The sequence below is a fragment of the Thermobia domestica genome, chromosome 8 (genome assembly GCF_964235325.1).
Source record: "Thermobia domestica chromosome 8, izTheDome1.hap1.1, whole genome shotgun sequence".
Classification (NCBI taxonomy): Eukaryota; Metazoa; Arthropoda; class Insecta; order Zygentoma; family Lepismatidae; genus Thermobia; species Thermobia domestica.
Genome location: NC_137461.1, coordinates 10,115,333 through 10,133,825, shown reverse-complemented (window position 1 = coordinate 10,133,825; position 18,493 = coordinate 10,115,333). Strand labels below are relative to the sequence as shown.

The following is an 18,493-nucleotide window of genomic DNA, read 5'->3' as shown; positions in this document are numbered from 1 at the left end:
ATTTATCTTCTATTGTTTATATGGCTTATACACTTTCCTCTGTTCTTAACCTAGACACTTTAATTTCATTATATTATGCGTCATTTTATTCCCGAGTACAGTATGGTATTGCCTTCTGGGGTGTCACTAATGATTTGTTTACAATATTTAGATTACAAAAGAAAATAATCCGTATCATTACACATTCCCATTTTCGTAGTAGTTGTAGAAGTAAATTTCGTGAACTCAGATTGCTTACGATACCGAGTTTGTATATATATGAGGTATTAAAATTAGTGAGAAAAAACATAGATAACTACTTAACGCATGCCGACGTACATGAATATAAAACTAGAAACTGTGATAAATTTGTAATACCGTCACACAGAACAAGTATGTTTGAAAAAACTACATTTTATAGAGGTGCGGTGCTATATAATAAATTACCAAGAGAATTGAAATACATAAAAGATGATATAAAGTTTTTGAGAGAGGTTAAAAATATGCTAATTTGTAAATCTTATTATTCTGTAGATGAGTATATAGGTGAATAATTCTTTATTATTTCTGAAGGCAATAAAACTTAGTACGTAGATATATTTTAACCATTAGATTAAATAACAAATATTTATTTTTCCCTTCTTTTATTGTAAAAAATTTAGTTTTATATCGTATGCTTATAGTTTATTTGTATGTGTTTATTAACTCTGTATTTAACCAATGTATTATTGTGAAATGACATGTTCTATACCATATGTACAAATTTGTGTACTCTGTATGGTCAAATGAACGCAAATAAATCAAATCAAATCAAATCAAAGTCTGAAGTGAGCTACCATCTGGTGGGCAATTTCGGTACCAGGTCGAGAACTAAGCCGGGCCGTTACGAATTTTGACTCACTTTGGATTTAGCAGGTAAGACGTAGAGATGTAATTTAGCTTGCGTCTATAACAGGTTAGAATTTATATAATGTAAGAACTCATATCCTTTTAAATTCGATGTAAATGGGAAAGGAAGTCTTATGGTATCATCCCGGCATAAAAAGGCTTCATTTAAATATATTTTTGGAGAAATAAACCTACTAAATTGTGAACCTGCAATGAGGCCATTTGCATACGAATCATTTGTGCTCACTTATATCCTTTTTACAAAGTTGTTACTAGTATTGAGTATTCAAGGATTTTATGGTAAAGAAATATTTGAAGAAACCTATATTTAAATTATTATTTCGGTATTGCACAAAATATATATATTACTTGTTGTTACTCGTTACGAATTCACTATTTGTTACTCAACGTGTAAAAAAAAAAAGGCAAAATTTTTCTTGTTAATAAATTTGTTAATTTTCAAATCGTATATACTTCACACGATATTAACTATATAACCTGTGCTGGCTTCCGTCAATTTTACGAAATTACTAGAAGCCAAGCATGTTACATAATATATAAAGCTGCTAAATCCAAAGTCCATCAAGTGGGCAAGCATAAAAATTACAGCTGTCTTCTTGATGAGATATCGTGTGGGAAAAAAAAAATCATTGAAAGTTGTGAGCACCTTAGAGATTGTATTAAGTGTAAAACATGAGTGAACATAACCTAATTTCTTTTTCTGATAATGAAGATTTAACTGAGAGTGATGAAAGTGATAAAGGTGAATTTAATCAAAATATTGAAACTGAAAGTGAAGCTGGTGTGGGTTACCCAAACGCTCAGGTTTTTAGAGAGCCATTTAATGTTGAGTTGAATGCACGAGGTTCACGGGAGCCATTTCGTGCTGAACAAACTGCACACACAGCCAGTGGGTTATATGGTGCAGAATTCAATGCACACTCATTTAGAGAACAATACTGTTCTGAACAAAATGTACAAGCTCCGTGTGAGCCATTTAATAGTGAACATTTTTCACAGACAATTAGGTACCCATGTCCACGTTGTGGCAATATTAGTGGTGCAGGTAAACCTTATGTAAACCAATCAAAGGTATCTTGGACTAAGGTTCCTATGCGACGCGGTGTGAATGTACAGTCTGTAGGCCAAAATAATCTTGGACAAGGCACAGATATACATCAGCGTAACATTTATTTTTCAAAACACAATACTAAAGGTACTCCCAATGTACAGGGTAGGCAGGATCAGTTCATGAAAAATGAACGAACTGTGTCTTATAGGAATGAAAATGAAACGCAGTGTAAACAGTACATTAATAATGAAAGTAGAATGCCGTCTTCATTGGCACAGATGAATTTAATGCAGCCAAATATGGCACGTCCTGCTATACAATGCAATTTTGATAAATTGCTAGGACAAAGTGTTTTCCGTTCATTGGAACAGCAAATTAAGTCATTACCGATAGTTGATGGCACAGATAGCCATTCTTGCTTCATCTTTCTGGTTAGGTTAGATGAGCTTATAAGGAGGTATGACTTAGAATTAGAAGCTATTTTGGTAGCAAGTTTAACCCAAACTAGGGGTGAATTTAACAGAACCTTTCATTCTTTCCTTACACGTTGTAATGATTGGGAGGAAATTTGTACTAATTTGCTATGTAAATATATATCCACAGTAGGTCGTACACAATATGTACGAAAATTCTTCTACCGATTAATGAATGATGGGGAAGAACTTGGAACATTTTTCCAAGAGAAAATCAGTGTTGCCAATGTTCTTGGTATGACATACACTGAACAAATATTTTGTAATATTGTAACCAGTCTGGTTTTACCAGAAATATATCAAAATTGTTTTGGGGAAGCCATACCATCTTCAGTTTCTGAATTGTTGACCATAGCGCAAACTTACGATCATTTTGTTAAATATCAAAGAGATTATATGTCACTTAAAACAATGCCACCTGCTATAAATATACCGAACATTTTTGAAGAATCACAAAATCATTCTAAATTTCAAAAACAAGTTTCTGGCTTGCAAACGGAAAAACGTAATCTTATTAGATGCTATAAATGTGCTGGCTATGGACATACTCAGCGGTTCTGTGTTAGTGGAAAAACTATGCGTACATCAGTGCCACCTTCAAAAACACTAATTAATATGCAGCGTGATAAACAAATATTATTCATTATTGTGCTAATTGCGGGCATCACAAACTCTTGTTTATTGGACACAGCTTCTAGTATCAATTTGATAAGCAGAAAATATTTACACCAAATTATGTGTTGTGTTCCTATAAAACCTACTTCAGCAGAATTAGTGACTACCACTGTTGATGGTCATTTAGTTGAACTTCATGAAAACACAGAAATTAAATTTTCAATTCAAGGTTGTGAATTCAGTGAAACATTTTACATCATAAACTCTCCACATTTTGATTTGTTGTTAGGAAATAACTTTCTTTTAAAATGGAAAGCTGATATCAAATTGAGTGCCAAACAATTTATAATTGAACAGAAGAATCTTACTGTTCCTCTATTTTGGAGGGATTATTTGTCTCCAATGGAAACTACTCGTCCTATATCTCATTCCAGCGTCTCCGATGCGGTCCGGAGTCACTCTAGAGAGAGGCGCAATGGACAAAGGATCGTTCTGGAAGGACACTGGAAACCAAAAACAAATAAACAAGGTGCCCAGCAGAAACAGCACTGTACCTTTCTGGCAGCAGATTCCGGTGGACCGGAGGACCAGGCCACAACAAAGAAACCAGGTAGTGAATACCTTGTTTATTATCATAATAAAACGAATAGCATTAATGACATATATGATGAATGTGATTCTAACAATTGTAATTTTGATAATACTTCCTCTCTTTCAGTTAAACTTGTAGAACAATACCCAGATTTACCATGTTATGTTGAAAATCTTTGTGAGAGATTCAGTGACGTCATCACTGAACAACTAGGGACAATAAAGGGGTTCACTTATGAAATAGAAATGGAGGATGAAACTCCAGTACGTCTCCCCCCATATCAAATTACAGGCCCTAAACTTAAAGCTCTTGATAATTATATAAATCAGCTTATCGACAAGGGAGTGGTTCGTGAGGTTGATTTCTCTCCTTATTCGTCTCCTTGCTTTTTAGTTCACAATAAGGACGGTACTCCTAGACTTGTTATAGCATACTCTGAAATTAACAAGAAAGTAAGGGTTAACAGTTATCCATCCCCGCATGTAGAAGCTACTATAGCGAATTTAGGAAAGGATACCATCTTCGGAAGATTAGATATAAAGCAAAGTTTCTATCAGTTCTCTATCTCTGAGAGTAGTAGAAAATATACTACGTTTTGTACTCCTAACCGTTTATTAGAACATTTAGTTCTCCCAATGGGATTTCGTTTGAGCCCATATGTTCTTACTAGTTTCATGTATAAAATCTTTGGGGACTTAGTAGGTAAAAATCTTGAAATTTTTCAAGATGATTTCCTTATTCATGCCTCAGATATTGAAACATACAAAAGGGTATTAGAGGAAATTCTTGAACGTTTTCGAAAATGGGGAATTACAGTTTCAAAAAGGAAAACACAACTTTTCCAAACTAAAATCAAATTCCTAGGTTATGAATTTGAAGCGGGAGAAACTAGAATTGATCCGGAACGGATTGACACAATTATTAAATTACCTAAGCCCAAAAATAAGAAAGGTGTAAATCGTATCTGTGGGTTTTTTAATTATTTCCGTAAATACGTGAAAGATTATGCGGAAATCATGGAACCTCTTCACCGTTTAAGGTCAAATAAAATTAAATTTCACTGGGGTGAGAGGGAAGATGAAGCCTATAATAATATTAAGCAAGCATTTGTTGAACATGCTGTATTACAATTACCAGACATGAATAAATCCTTTGTCATTCATGTGGATAGTACTTATAAGAAACATTCCGCTATACTTTCTCAATATGATGATGATGGCCTTCTTAGACCCGTATCATTTTTCTCTAAGAATATTTCATCAGTAGATTGGTCAAAAAGCATATACGAATTTGAACTACGTTCTCTTCTTTTAGCTATCGAAAAATTTGAAATGTATCTTATAAAACCCTTTACTGTTTTTTGTGATAATTCATCAGTCACGTGGTTGTTACGGAATCATAAGCGTCAACGTAAGTATGGTACACTAATTGAAAAACTATCTAAATATTCCTTCAAGGTTGTTTATCTCCGCAGTAAACAGAACTTTTTATCTGATTTTATTTCGCGCACGAACAATGGTGTGGAATTCTATACTAATGATCCTTCAGTTAATGAAATTGAAGAATTCGAAGGGAAACCAGTCAACCTTAGTTTCGCCAATTTTTGGAGTTCACCCTTGTTTAGTAAACCGTTAAAGGAACATCAAATGGAAGATCCTGAAGTACGGAATATTATCCAAGAAGTGCGGCGAGGTCAAAGGGCGGATGAATTCTGTCTTAAGGACGGAATCTTAATGAAGAAGACCCGAGGCAGAAGAGACCATGGTTGGAGGATAGTCATCCCTAAGGAAATGGTGTATCCTATCATGAAATATTTTCACTGTGATGAGATGGGCGGATTTCACGCTGGATATTCCAAGACGATAGCGAAAATAGCCTCAAGATGTACCTGGAAGACCTTATTCCGTGACGTCAGAGAATACGTGAAAGGATGTCAGCGATGTCAACTCAGCAAGGACACCAGCAGAAAAAAACAAGGAGTTTATTTCAGTAGAAAGGAGAAATGTTATAATAAAAATAGAGAACCTAGTAATTATTCGGAAGGTCAGAAAGTATTGGTTAGGAAGTTTCAAAAGGCTTCTTTAATTAAACATTATACACCTAAATTATCCCCCTTATTTTATGGGCCATTTGAGGTCATTAATAAACCTACGTTAAACACTCTATGGTTAAGAAAATGTGATCAACCTAGTGTTAACATTAAGAGACACGTAAATCACATTAAACCTTATGTTGATAACAATAATGAATCTTAATATGTATATGTTACCTTGTACTTATTGTTAGATATTTTCTGTGGGTTTATTATTTTTTTCTTTGCAGAGAGAAGTATTCCATATCCTTCTAATACTTTGTAAAGCAGGCTTGGCAATAAGATGTAATATGTAAGAGAGTAGTTATTTATAAGATTCTGGAAAACTGTAAGTAAAGAATTTATTTCTTGGTCAACAATTCATATTCCATTTATTGTGGACTATTTCTTTTGTAATAAGGTTAGTATCCTATATAGAGAGAGGGGTAGGATATATTATGTAACGTAATAGTCCCAATAAATGTATTTTGTATGCATTTTGTATAAGAACATTTGTAAGAGCGCAAAGATAAAAATGACATAGAGGGAGAGATAGTCTAGCATTGATAGGCCTATGTCTGAAGTGAGCTACCATCTGGTGGGCAATTTCGGTACCAGGTCGAGAACTAAGCCTGGCCGTTACGAATTTTGACTCACTTTGGATTTAGCAGGTAAGACGTAGAGATGTAATTTAGCTTGCGTCTATAACAGGTTAGAATTTATATAATGTAAGAACTCATATCCTTTTAAATTCGATGTAAATGGGAAAGGAAGTCTTATGGTATCATCCCGGCATAAAAAGGCTTCATTTAAATATATTTTTGGAGAAATAAACCTACTAAATTGTGAACCTGCAACGAGGCCATTTGCATACGAATCATTTGTGCTCACTTATATCCTTTTTACAAAGTTGTTACTAGTATTGAGTATTCAAGGATTTTATGGTAAAGAAATATTTGAAGAAACCTATATTTAAATTATTATTTCGGTATTGCACAAAATATATATATTACTTGTTGTTACTCGTTACGAATTCACTATTTGTTACTCAACGTGTAAAAAAAAAAAGGCAAAATTTTTCTTGTTAATAAATTTCTTAATTTTCAAATCGTATATACTTCACACGATATTAACTATATAACCTGTGCTGGCTTCCGTCAATTTTACGAAATTACTAGAAGCCAAGCATGTTACATAATATATAACGGACCATTTCTACCGATCCGCTTATCAGTTACTGTATAATGAACTATTTTGTTAATGTTTACTTTTGTTTCAATTTTTAAAATGTTGACTGAATTATGTTTATTTTATTACTTGTTACATAACTAACTAACTAACTAACTATGGCTTATGGAACCCGGAGTTTCAATGCCGCGTTCACAAAAGCCCTCCACTGACTTCTATCCTTAGTCAACCGGGCCCAGTTTCTACTTTGTATTCCTATTTCTGCGAGATTCATCTTAATATTGTTCTCCCATCTGCGCCTAGGCCTTCCTAATGGTCGTTTTCCGATTGAATTTCTAATTAAAACTTTGAAAGCGTTCCTAGTTTCTTCCATTATGACTACATGACCTGTCCTCCTAAGCCTCCTAAATTTGATGACCCTAGCAATGTTTGATCAACCGTATAAATTATGTAGTTCCTCGTTATGAAATTTCTGCCATTCCCGTTCCTCTTGGGTCCCTCTTGGGTCCGAATATTCGTCTAAGGATCTTGTTCTCAAATATTGTCAGTCTATGTTCTCTCAGAGTAAGCGATCATTTTTCGCAACCGTACCGAATAACAGGCATATTATCGTTTTCTATATTTCAAGCTTCAAATTCCTTGACAGAATTCGTGACAACAAAAGATTTTGAACTGAATAATAACACAAATTCCCTGCTTTTAGTCGACTTTTAATTTCTTAATGAGATGAGTATGATTTTTGTCTGTTAATATTGATCCTAGATATTTGAATGTATCCACTTTATCAAAAGTATCATTTGATATTTTGCATCCATAATTCGCCGTATTATGATCCCGACGAACTTCCATCTCGTATTTAGTTTCCTTTGCATTTACTTTTGAATCCATGTCCATGAAAGCGTTAAAAAGACCTCTGCATTTCTTTCTATTGTTCTTCTATCATCTCCTATTAAATATACATCACCAGCGTATTCTGGTGAATACCATTCAACTCTAGACCCTGGCTGCTATATAGGCTATATGGCGACATTATGTCAACTATTGTATGTTGATTAAGAATTCTCACCTGGAATCAAATGAATGATCGAGTTCGAATAGCGAACATCATTAAACAAGTATACAATTCTGCTGAAGGGCTGATACTTCAGCTATTTATGAGTCGCCCTGTCTGTTCGGGTCCTGGGTCAAAACGGATCTAGAAGCAAGATCCAGACCTGGATGTCCCGCACAATACTTGTAACCCACGAGAGCAGGTGACATGACTCGTTTCATTACTGGTAGCTACGTGCTACCACTGAGCCCCGTGTCTTCCATAAGAAGAAAAAGTCGAGAAAGTTGGAAAAGAATTAGTTAATAAAATTACTTTGGTGCTGATTAGGAATTTAATGTGTTTAAGATTCTTAAGCTACATCTTAATGGATTTGGCGACACCGCTAAAAGCAATATCTCAAATTGAAAATATTAATTTCTTTTCATACAATTATGTATTTCAACTTAATAAATTATTACACATTTGAAATATAACTTTTTTTTTTTTTTTTTTTTTTTTTTTACAATTTTAAGCTCGCTTTATATAAAATCGAAATAATACATCATCTTGTAATACGCATCATGTTACATGAATAACTTGTAAGGCTGGGATCGTTGAATATTTTATGAAAGTCATTTGGCCACGTATTTGGTGACTTTTGAGATAAGTGCTGACGCTTTCAAAGAATGCTTCACAGAATTGGTTTGTTTCGCTTCTTGCAGCGACATATAGGCGTAAGTTTCTGCAATCTTAAGTTCTCCGAGCTGAGAATATGAGAACCCAATATCATGCAGGAGAGCTACCTTTTCAGATGTTCCCGGTTTAACAAGAGGCAGAACATTTTCTGACGCTTGAATCGCTCCCGTATGGTTACTCATGTGAGCGTAGATTCTAGCAACGTTTTTTCCGAACTTCGTATGAATATCCAATGACTCGGTCTTGCACGCGATATTTTTAAGGTTTTCACAGCATACAGCTGCACTGGAAGTATTACCAAATTTAATATGGACTTTTGATAGTAGATCATAGATGGAGGCGAGATATTTTGCTGTTTCTTCAGAGTTTGTGTCAAATTGTTTAATAAGATCTAAAGCTCTTTCACAATTTTTGGTTGCAGTTACTGGGAGGCCATTTTCAAGGTTTTTCTCAATCTCCAGGATTAACGTATCCATGGCTTGTTTTAAATTGGCGGTGTTTTGAGGATATTTCAATGAACGTTCTTCTTCCAACGTCTTCTCAGGGTTCTCTGTCCTCTTCTTAGCTAATTCCCTAGATTTCATCTTTTGCTGAGTAGGCTTTTGGTTGTTTCTTTCTATTCCTACATTTCCTACTTCTGACTGACTCTGCAGCTTTGACATGGCGGCCTTTCTTCTCTTCTGCAACGCCATCTCTTGTTCTTCTTTGGAAGGTCTCTTCTGGGTTGGAATTAACCTTTTATCATTTCTCATCGAATTTGCAGTTGGATACAGATATGTCTGTGCTCCATATCTTGTAGCAAACATTGTGTTTTTAATCTTTTCCAGTACTTCCTTTACTTCATTATGAGTCGCGCGAAGCTCAAAATCTGGAATTAAAAGCAAAAGCAATGTCAGTATGGAAAGCAAGTGGGTATTGTTTTACATTGTCAAACTAGTATCGATTTTCAACTATCAAGATTGAATGTTAAATATTGTAATATCTTATGTGATGTTGTAAACAAACAATTCCACGCGTCAGTGTTTACAAACACCACCACGTGGTTTGGCAAGAGGATCTTCCACCATATGGATCTACAGTCACATGCAGACGACGGCTTCTGGCCCCTCCCACGGAGCAGAAGACTACATTGGAGCAGCAGCGCCACCACCACCCAAAGGACCCTATAAATTGGATGGACAAAAGCAATTCAGTACTAGTTTTCTGGTGACCCTCCTCTAGTCTGCTACGGGACTTTTGGAGTAACCTAACCCCAGGCCTCTAGTCTGCTACGGGACTACGCCTATCCTATCTTCTGGCTTAGCCTGCTACGGGGCTCTGTTGGCCACTTAACCCGCCTCTGCTTGCTACAGAGCATTGGTTCCTTAATTTCACTCCGCTTAGCCTGCTACGGGGCTCTGTTGGAGACCCTGTCTGCGACCTTACGGTCAAAGACCACCTATAACTAACCTTTGATTCTAGAGAGATTAATTTGTACAGTATTTTGTAAAAATATTTTTATAGTGGAAGCTTTTATAATAAAACTGGTAGTGGGAGTCGATTCCGAACGCTCTTTTTATTAAATGCTCTACCCACAAATCCTATATGAGACAAAGTTTTACAATATGATAATGTCAGTTGATTTCTACCACTTCCGGTTTTAATAGAAAGATAAGTGGCACTTATTTCCCAACACTTAATCCTTTTTGTAAACAAATTTCCTTATCTCGTACCCATTTTGTTTTATAACAACGATTTTTTAAACCAGATACCATGTATTTGTACTACTAAGGAATGATGGTAGAGATAGAATGCATTCTTAAGACACTGGGTTCACATCGGAAACCCTATATTCGCTATCTTTACAGTTTTGGCTTTGATGCCAGACATATCCGTTCTATAAGACTACATATTCATACAGCTCACAGATGACGAGAAGAACCCTAAAACAGGGGAAGCGGGGAAAGGTCAACGACACGGTCAAGTCCATTTTCGGTTTTTGAGGTGTGGTCTATACTTAGATGTCGTCTGATACTCTAGGTAGTTATCTGTGTGCTATTCCGTGGTGTCATTTGAAAAACCCCCGTGCGAAAAGTGGGCGAGCCCATACCTACGTCACACTACTTCTGCTAGGGTTCTTCTCGTTATCTGTGAGCTGTACATAGCACAGCGCTTCCAGCTTGTTTCTAGTTACTAGCGCGCACCTTTGGTACATATCGAGTTCCCAAGTTCAACTACAGATGAGATCCTAAAAAATTAGAACGGATTACGGTGATTGGAATTCAACCTTAAACTGAAAGTTCGCGTGTCGTACGAGGAGGTGCTGAAAAGTTTCTGTCTTTTCCTAGAGAGAGTACAGCTAAAGAAATTAAACTACTCAGTTATTCAAGATGTTACCTCTGAGACTGATGCACTTGCTACAACGATGTTACACCGTTTCTAACACTTGTAAGTAAAATTCCTTTGGTTCGGACCTTTGGAACCAGGTCACAGCAATAGGGAAGAATGGGGGAATAGCGGTCACCTAAGCAAAAATCGTTATAATCTAGCTCGTAAAGCACGGAAAGTTTCCGCGATAAGTCGATCCTATAGGTAATTCTGTTCTCGTTTGTTGTGACCAATTTCAAAATACATATCTTATTTTATTGCCAAGCTAAACACGAAAATATGAGCATACTCAATTGACCGTTATTTCCCACACGGTTGGGCAATGGCAGTCAGGGATTTCTCCATGCTTTACATATGGGAAAAAACTTCAACCTCATTAACATTTCAAATTTATTCATTAACTTTAGAATAGTTAAGTATCTACAGGGACAGATAATAAACCGCAGTTTCCTGTAAAGAAGATTTAAAAAAACTACTGATTCATTGAAGTTACATATATTTTTCGTCAACACCTTAATATATTTGAAATATAAATCTATTGGTATTGGCAAAAAATCATCAAATGAATATGTCTGGATTCAGTAGAAGTTCCTTGTTCAACTTCATCATCTCTAATCTCTGAATTAGGGGGGCGTGGTGGCTCAGTGGTAGAGCGTTCACCTCTGGTGCTTGGGGTCCCGGGTTCGATCCCAGCCCCCGCCAAGTGAACTTTGTGGTGGACAAACACCGCGCTCGTGGGTTTTCTCGGGGTTCTCCCGTTTCCTCCCACTTTCTTCATTCCACCATTTCACTCATCTCTCATCATCATCGTCTCCTTTAGCCTAACCGGCATAACCGTGGGACGTAAAACTTAAAGATTTCATTTCATTTTCTAATCTCTGAATTAGATTACACTTGAAGAGCTTTGTTTGGGGATTGACTGTTAAGACTTATTTATTATCGTTTATTTTAATGTCGGAGAGCCCCGGTCACTGACTGCCATTACCCCAACCGTTTGATCGATGCTACCCAAAACGCATGTTTTGAGCAAAACACGGTCAATACCAACATACAAACAAATGAATGCATTAATTTATAGATTGCTTTAAAACTATATAACCGTACTGTCTACCTACAAAGTCACTTAATGAAAATATCAAATGTAATAGTACTTACAGTGTCGAAGATTACATTAAATTAACATTAATATTTTCCCTAATATTACATCAAACGCAGCGAAAAAAAAGCACGCCTTGATTTAATACCTATAACTCCTACAATGGCGTCGAGCTCAAAATTACTTTATCTGACATCTGCCAGTAAGATGTCATCATCTGTTTCTATTTACGACAAGTTTTACACGCTATATCGAACTGACCGCGGCTACCCCTCTCTTCCCTATATCATACGACAGGAATGTCTTCGAGATGATGTCTTTTAAGGTGATTTTTCAAGTCTGGTAGCAAATGGTAATCAGAGGGAGCCAGGTCAGGCAAATATTAAGAATTTACAGATGTATTGAAATCCCAGGGAGTTCGATTAGGCACCAAAATCGTGGAAGGTACGAGCTGGACAATTATCGTGCAAAATTAGAATATGTTAGATAATGTTCCATCGTGTTTATCTTAATTATAAGTAATAGTGTAAATCTGTCTCCTATTCTCAATCTTGCAAAGGAACGTTAAGCCCCAATCAGCTGTGCTAATTTATTATACGGATCCAGTAGATTTATTTTCAAATTTAAGTAAGTAACATGTAACAGTATTTTGAAAGAGCATTGTGGAGGTAATCCAAATATCTAGGGTGCTTACCTGTGAGACGTTTAAGTAACCTGTATTTTATGTTAACAAATGTAGGTTTACTAGTCTGAAATCAGGGGGGCGCGGTGGCTCAGTGGTAGAGCGTTCACCTCCGGTACTTGGGGTCCCTGGTTCGATCCCAGCTCGTGCCGTATGGACTTTGTGGTGGACAAACACCGTGCTCGTGGGTTTTCTCGGGGTTCTCCTATTTCCTCCCACTTTCTTCATTCCACCATTTCACTCATCTTTCATCATCACCGTCTCCTTTCGCCTAACCGGCATAACCGTGGGACGTAAAACTTAAAGATTTCATTTCGTTTTCATTTTAGTCTGAAATGATGACAATTGCAATAAAATGATTAAATTGAGAAAATGAATGTGAAGGAAGACTGTATTAGATACAAGTATTACGACCAGTGAAGTATTTCTGCACTAGTATAGTCTGTGAAAGTTGTTTCTTATGTTCACCAGTGCAGTGTTACCAGTGTAAAGCCATTACAAGGGATATAGGTGACATAGAAACTGGTATAATCGCGAAAACCACCTTAAAGATACACAAATACTAACATTTCCTAATCTACCAACCTAATCTACACTTAATTTACTTTGTTTTATTAACCCAACTGACTTACTCTAGTCACCTAACCTACTTTACTCTTTCATATCAGTTTGCAAGCATAGCCCTATTATCAATCAGTATGCAATTATTTGTGCAAGCGGCAATAAAATAGCAATGTAGAACATCTTAAAAAATCATTTATAACTACAAAATTCAAGTAATATACATCGTACATGGTGACCACGAATTCACGTTAATCCTTTATAGATGCTAACGTAAGTTTCCCGTTACCCCTTGATAAATGCTAATAAGTTTTCCCGTTATCTCTTGATAAATGCTAATGTAAGTTTTCTCGTTATAAATGCTAATGTAAGGTTTTCCATGGTTTCAGATTGTATGAACGATGGCGATACTTCCAATTGAAGAACGTGTTATTGCAAGTTGTTGGGTGAATAAGAGAAGAAGCCCAGGCCTTATCACCTGCAATAATGCGCTATGAGGGTTCATGAAGGGCATCGTTCCACAAAACCGTTGCGATTCCACTACCGAACTAATAGTAAATGTGTAACAGGCTTTCAATCAAGTTACCCCTGCAATGCTCCGCAAATTGTCGCACAGAAGGTGACGGCGTATTATCCTTTGTCACGAGAATGATGGTCGTCAGACTGCTCCTTTGGACACGTAATGTGTCCTATCTCAATAAAACTTGTCGAAAACATTGTTCATGTCATTCAGTTCTTTCCGTATAGTTACTTACGTACGTTTAGTGGTTTATGTTACTTATTTTCAGGGTTAACGGGACTTTGTGGGCACCCTGTATATTTCCTTTGACAATCTAATCTCGATGTGCACATTAATTTCACCCAGGAATACCACCCCAATAACAACAATTTCAAAAGTACTAAAACTATATTTCCAGGGCCGGATTTAGGGGGGTGCAAAGGTGCACGTGCACCCCCCTTCGTTGTAAATATACCCTATCTAAAATGAGAAGCTAGGAGTGAAAATAGCAACCCTTTCCGAAAATTTCTGCCATCATGTTTCCGTTTGGGGCTTAAAAGAAAGCAGAGTCTTGGGAAAACAATAGTTTAAGTCGATTTTCTAAAGATTGAAGGAAAAGGATTCACTAAGTAAAACAATATAACATTTGTCAAATAGGAAAGAAAACAGAAGCCATTAAGAGAGAACATTTTTTTCCTGCATATAACTTCCGACCCTTTTTAAAATACGTACTTTCCTCTGTTCTATGCATCAGTGTTGTCAGGGGTAAAGAATATTACCACATGTCACTTTGAAGAGTTTCAGTGTGATTGGTTAATTTGGTAGTTATCGGTGCTCTCCCCCCCCTCAGACAATCCTGGATCCGGCCCTGTATATTTCATTAAATAGAAATAAATGTGCAATTAATTTATGTATGGATCAGTATACTAATCTGCACTAGGGATGCGCACGAGACAAGATTTGTGGCTGTCTCGACTCGAAAATGTGCTGTAAAAGTGATGTCTCGACTCGAAAAATATATATTTTTCTATTGGAAGAGCCGTGTCTCGACTCGAATTTTGTCAGGAAAATCCTGTCTCGATTCGTCTCGTGCGCATCCCTAATTTGCACCCAATCCGTTAATTAAAAGAAAACAACCATGTTGAACATGATAACTAAAGTCTTGGATGTGATAAAAAAAAATTACTTTACTCGTTTCTTCAGCCTTAAATTTTTAGGACGAATTATGTAGGTTTCGTGACAGGTGTTATATCCGTTAAGTGATAACTTTTCTTCTAATTATAAAAATCACTTAGCTTAATTATGATATAGTAATAGCTTATATTTAGAAACTGTTTCCAATTTGTTAAAATCTAATTACCTAGACGGCGACGGGATTCTGGCCTTCTTGATCCAAGTTTATTTTTAATTCTAGGGTCGACGTTACTTATCTCAAGCTGCATAATTTGAATTTCAAAAAAACAGAAATTCCCAGGAAATAATTGTAGTAATAATGTTGTTGTAGTATTCCGGTGTGTATCTTAGTTAAAATTTAATTATTATTCGATCATTATTGGTGAGCTTTAAAGATAGCAGTAATTATTGTACGTATTTTTATTACAACATATAGGAGTTTAAGGATGCAAAAAACCATAGTTTTCCGCAAGTTTGGGCAATTGTCCACTCGTGAATTTTCGAACTGGTTTCTGTTGTTCGAAATACATACAAACATGTATTCGATTTATTTACTTTTACACTATAGTATTTAATATATTTATATTATATATTATTGTACTATAATGCAACCTCTGTCCAGAAAATTCGGCGAGTGTGTCTATATTTCGAATGAATTGTTGTCTTACCTGAAACACCAGTTATAGTCCTTCAAAGTAATCCCTGTTGATGGCAATACACTTCTCGGAACGATTGTAAAAGTCCTGGAAATTCCTGGCGTACTCGTCTTGTGGAATGATCTTCAGTTTGGTCGTGACAATACCTTGGCTGTCAGAAAACCTCTGGCCCTTCAGGACTGATTTCAATTTAAGAAACAAGAAAAAATGTGGAGAGACAAGTCTGGTGAGTAGGGTGGTTGATTGAGTGACACATCTACGCTGTTGCTCAAGAACTGCTGTACCAGAAAGGTTGTGTGGCCCGACATTGTCGAGGAACAGGGTCCAATCGCCTTGCTTGGTGTACTGGGGCCGTACCCGCTTGATTCATTACATCAGATATTTCAGTAAAGTGCATGTCTCACAATACCATATGTTTAATGGATTTCACACTATCAATTTCTGAAATCTGGTCCATCATTTTGACTTGCTCTGTATATGATGTTTCTTACAGTATATTAGCAAAAACAATTAACTTAGCCATCAGTTAAATAATAGTGATATACCTTTGCTTCCAAAAATACAACCTTCTTTTCATTGAGTATGTTTGCTTGTATGTATGTACCAAGCGCGATGGGGGCAAAGAATGTATTCTGTCCCAGCCAACATTAAGTATAGGATTAGGAATTAGATTTGTGGGCTTTCACTATCTATGGCCATGCTAGCTCGTCACATATGAGGGATGACGTCCTTCGAATGTCGTGCCTTCGGCGATCCCACTATCATAGGAAATGAAAGGAAGAAAGGATTGGGGAAGGAAGGAAGCGGTCTGAGACCTATATATTAGGTATCAGCCCGACGTTTGTCTAATTGAATCAGAAAAACCCAGGAAAAAGTCACTCAGGATTGCTATCTTGCGAAACCTTTTACACTTTTTTCGACCAAGTGTCCCCACCTAGAATCGAACGGCATTAATTGTAGATCACCCAATTGTATACAACGCGAACAGGATAATTTATAAAATTTGCTACTGAAATACAGTTTTGCGACTGTGTAAAAAAGGACTGCTAAATAATTAACAAAGAAAAGTTTTAGTTTTTTCATAATTTTTCATTTTTCCTTGCAAAAAAACCGACGAAAAATCTTTTTTTAAAGTTTTCGGTTTTTCCCTTACCTTTTACAACACTAGTCCTAAAGCGCCTTATTGTGTCCGTATGGTTTACTAAGAAGGCAAGTAGCCACTTATGACATGACAGAGATTTAATTGGTTAATATTTGTGCTCCTTGTTCTGTTCATGTGGTTTACAGAGAAGGCGAGCAGCAAACTATGACATCATAGAGATTTTGTTGGTTAATCGTTGTGCTCCTTGTTCTGTCCGTGTGATTTATTGAGAATCCGAGCGGAAAACTGTGATATCATAGAACACGCAGTTTCGAATAACTGTCAGACTTTATACTAATAATAGGTTCCAATCCCCTCTCTATGTTCCTTCTATTTTGCAAAAGTTCCTTTCAACAGCCCATTGCGATATACATGTATACCATATTTCTGTTCTAACATATTGTAAATGCTGCTGTTTTCCTTAATTAACAATAGAAATAGATAAGTAAGGGTGAACAAACTATACTTTCTCATCACTATTTCTTAAATTTTATGACGTCATTGTTTAGTTATTACTCATCTATTTACAGTGGCGGAACTAGAAGGTGAAAACGGGGGGAGGCAGGCAGAACCCATACTATGATAAGTATATCATGAGTTTACTGTAAAATTTTAAAAAATATATAAACAATAGCTTAGATTCTTTTTGTCATTCAGAAAACTGGGGAGCCAAATCCACCAGTCCCGGGTTAGATAGGCCATTGCCGACTTGTTCATGAAACATTAACAAAATCGCCTGATTTCATTTAGACAAAAATCTTTTTTACAAATTTGTTTTAAAAGAAAACTTTTCGTGTGGATTCTTTCATGAGAGATGATTTATTGACGTTGCAAGGTTCTTGGTAAAACACTTATTTCAGTGGCGGATCTACAATGGAAAAAAACTGGGGAGAGGGCAACCAGAACGCAAAGTATGATACATGTGTCATGAGTTTATTTTAAACTTTAAAAATATATAAATAATAGCTTCAATTATTTTCGGCACTCAAAAATTGGGGGCCTAGACCCCCCGGGCCCGGGCTACATACGCCACTGATTTATTTGTGCATTAATAAAATAAAACTGACCAAAATATGTCGCGGCCACAGGTTGCGGATCGAGGTGAAGGCCTCTAGATATAGAGGTTAGCTGCGAATACACTGAATAAGCAGTCGCGGACAGACGACTAAGAGTGGTCCTCCAGCTTTTGGGAGTTTGGGTAAGGCTAACAACCTCATACTGTAAAAAAAAGCACTTGTTCAGAAACATTCACAAAAGCCTCGGACCAGGCCTGACACGCGGAAATACGTTGGAACAAACCATTGTTCGACCAGGAATGCATTAAACTAGCAGAGAAGAGCAAACAGTCAAATTACGTTGTCTACAAAATCCGAATGAAATAACTACACAAAATTTCTTAGACATCAGGCAGGAAACTCCCAAAACGTCTAGAACAAAAAAAAACAAAAAAAAAAAAAAAAAACGCAATATATATATTAAAGAGAGCTGACGGAACAGTTCTCACTGATACGGATAGCATCTTAAATAGATGGAAAGATTTCTTTGACGATTTGCTGGACGCGCAGCCAATAACTAATGTGCGTGGAGAAAAGGAGATACACACCTCAGAACCGTATGTTCCAGAACCCAACCGAATAGAAGTAGAAATCGCTATAAAGAAATTAAAGAAACACAAATCTTGGGGTGTAGACGAAATTCCAGCTGAGATGATTTT

General features: G+C 36.3%; 1 protein-coding gene across 1 annotated transcript; it reads right to left on the bottom strand.

The window, feature by feature from the left end:
* Window positions 1–8,518: 8,518 nt before the first annotated feature.
* LOC145691542 (uncharacterized) lies at window positions 8,519–15,348 on the bottom strand. Its single transcript, XM_081766952.1, has 2 exons — window positions 15,170–15,348; window positions 8,519–9,472 (listed from the first exon to the last, which is right to left on the bottom strand). Exons 1-2 carry the CDS (start codon window positions 15,249–15,251, stop codon window positions 8,541–8,543), a joined length of 1,014 nt encoding a protein of 337 aa, XP_081623078.1. The 5' UTR covers window positions 15,252–15,348; the 3' UTR covers window positions 8,519–8,540.
* Window positions 15,349–18,493: the final 3,145 nt, after the last annotated feature.

Bases quoted from the DNA above. Each gene is read 5' to 3' on its own strand.
- LOC145691542 (XM_081766952.1), bottom strand. From the start codon at position 15,251: ATGCAGCTTGAGATAAGTAACGTCGACCCTAGAATTAAAAATAAACTT. The intron at 9,473-15,169 runs GTAATTAGATTT...TTTTAATTCCAG, and splicing joins AGAATCCCGTCGCCGTCTAG to ATTTTGAGCTTCGCGCGACT.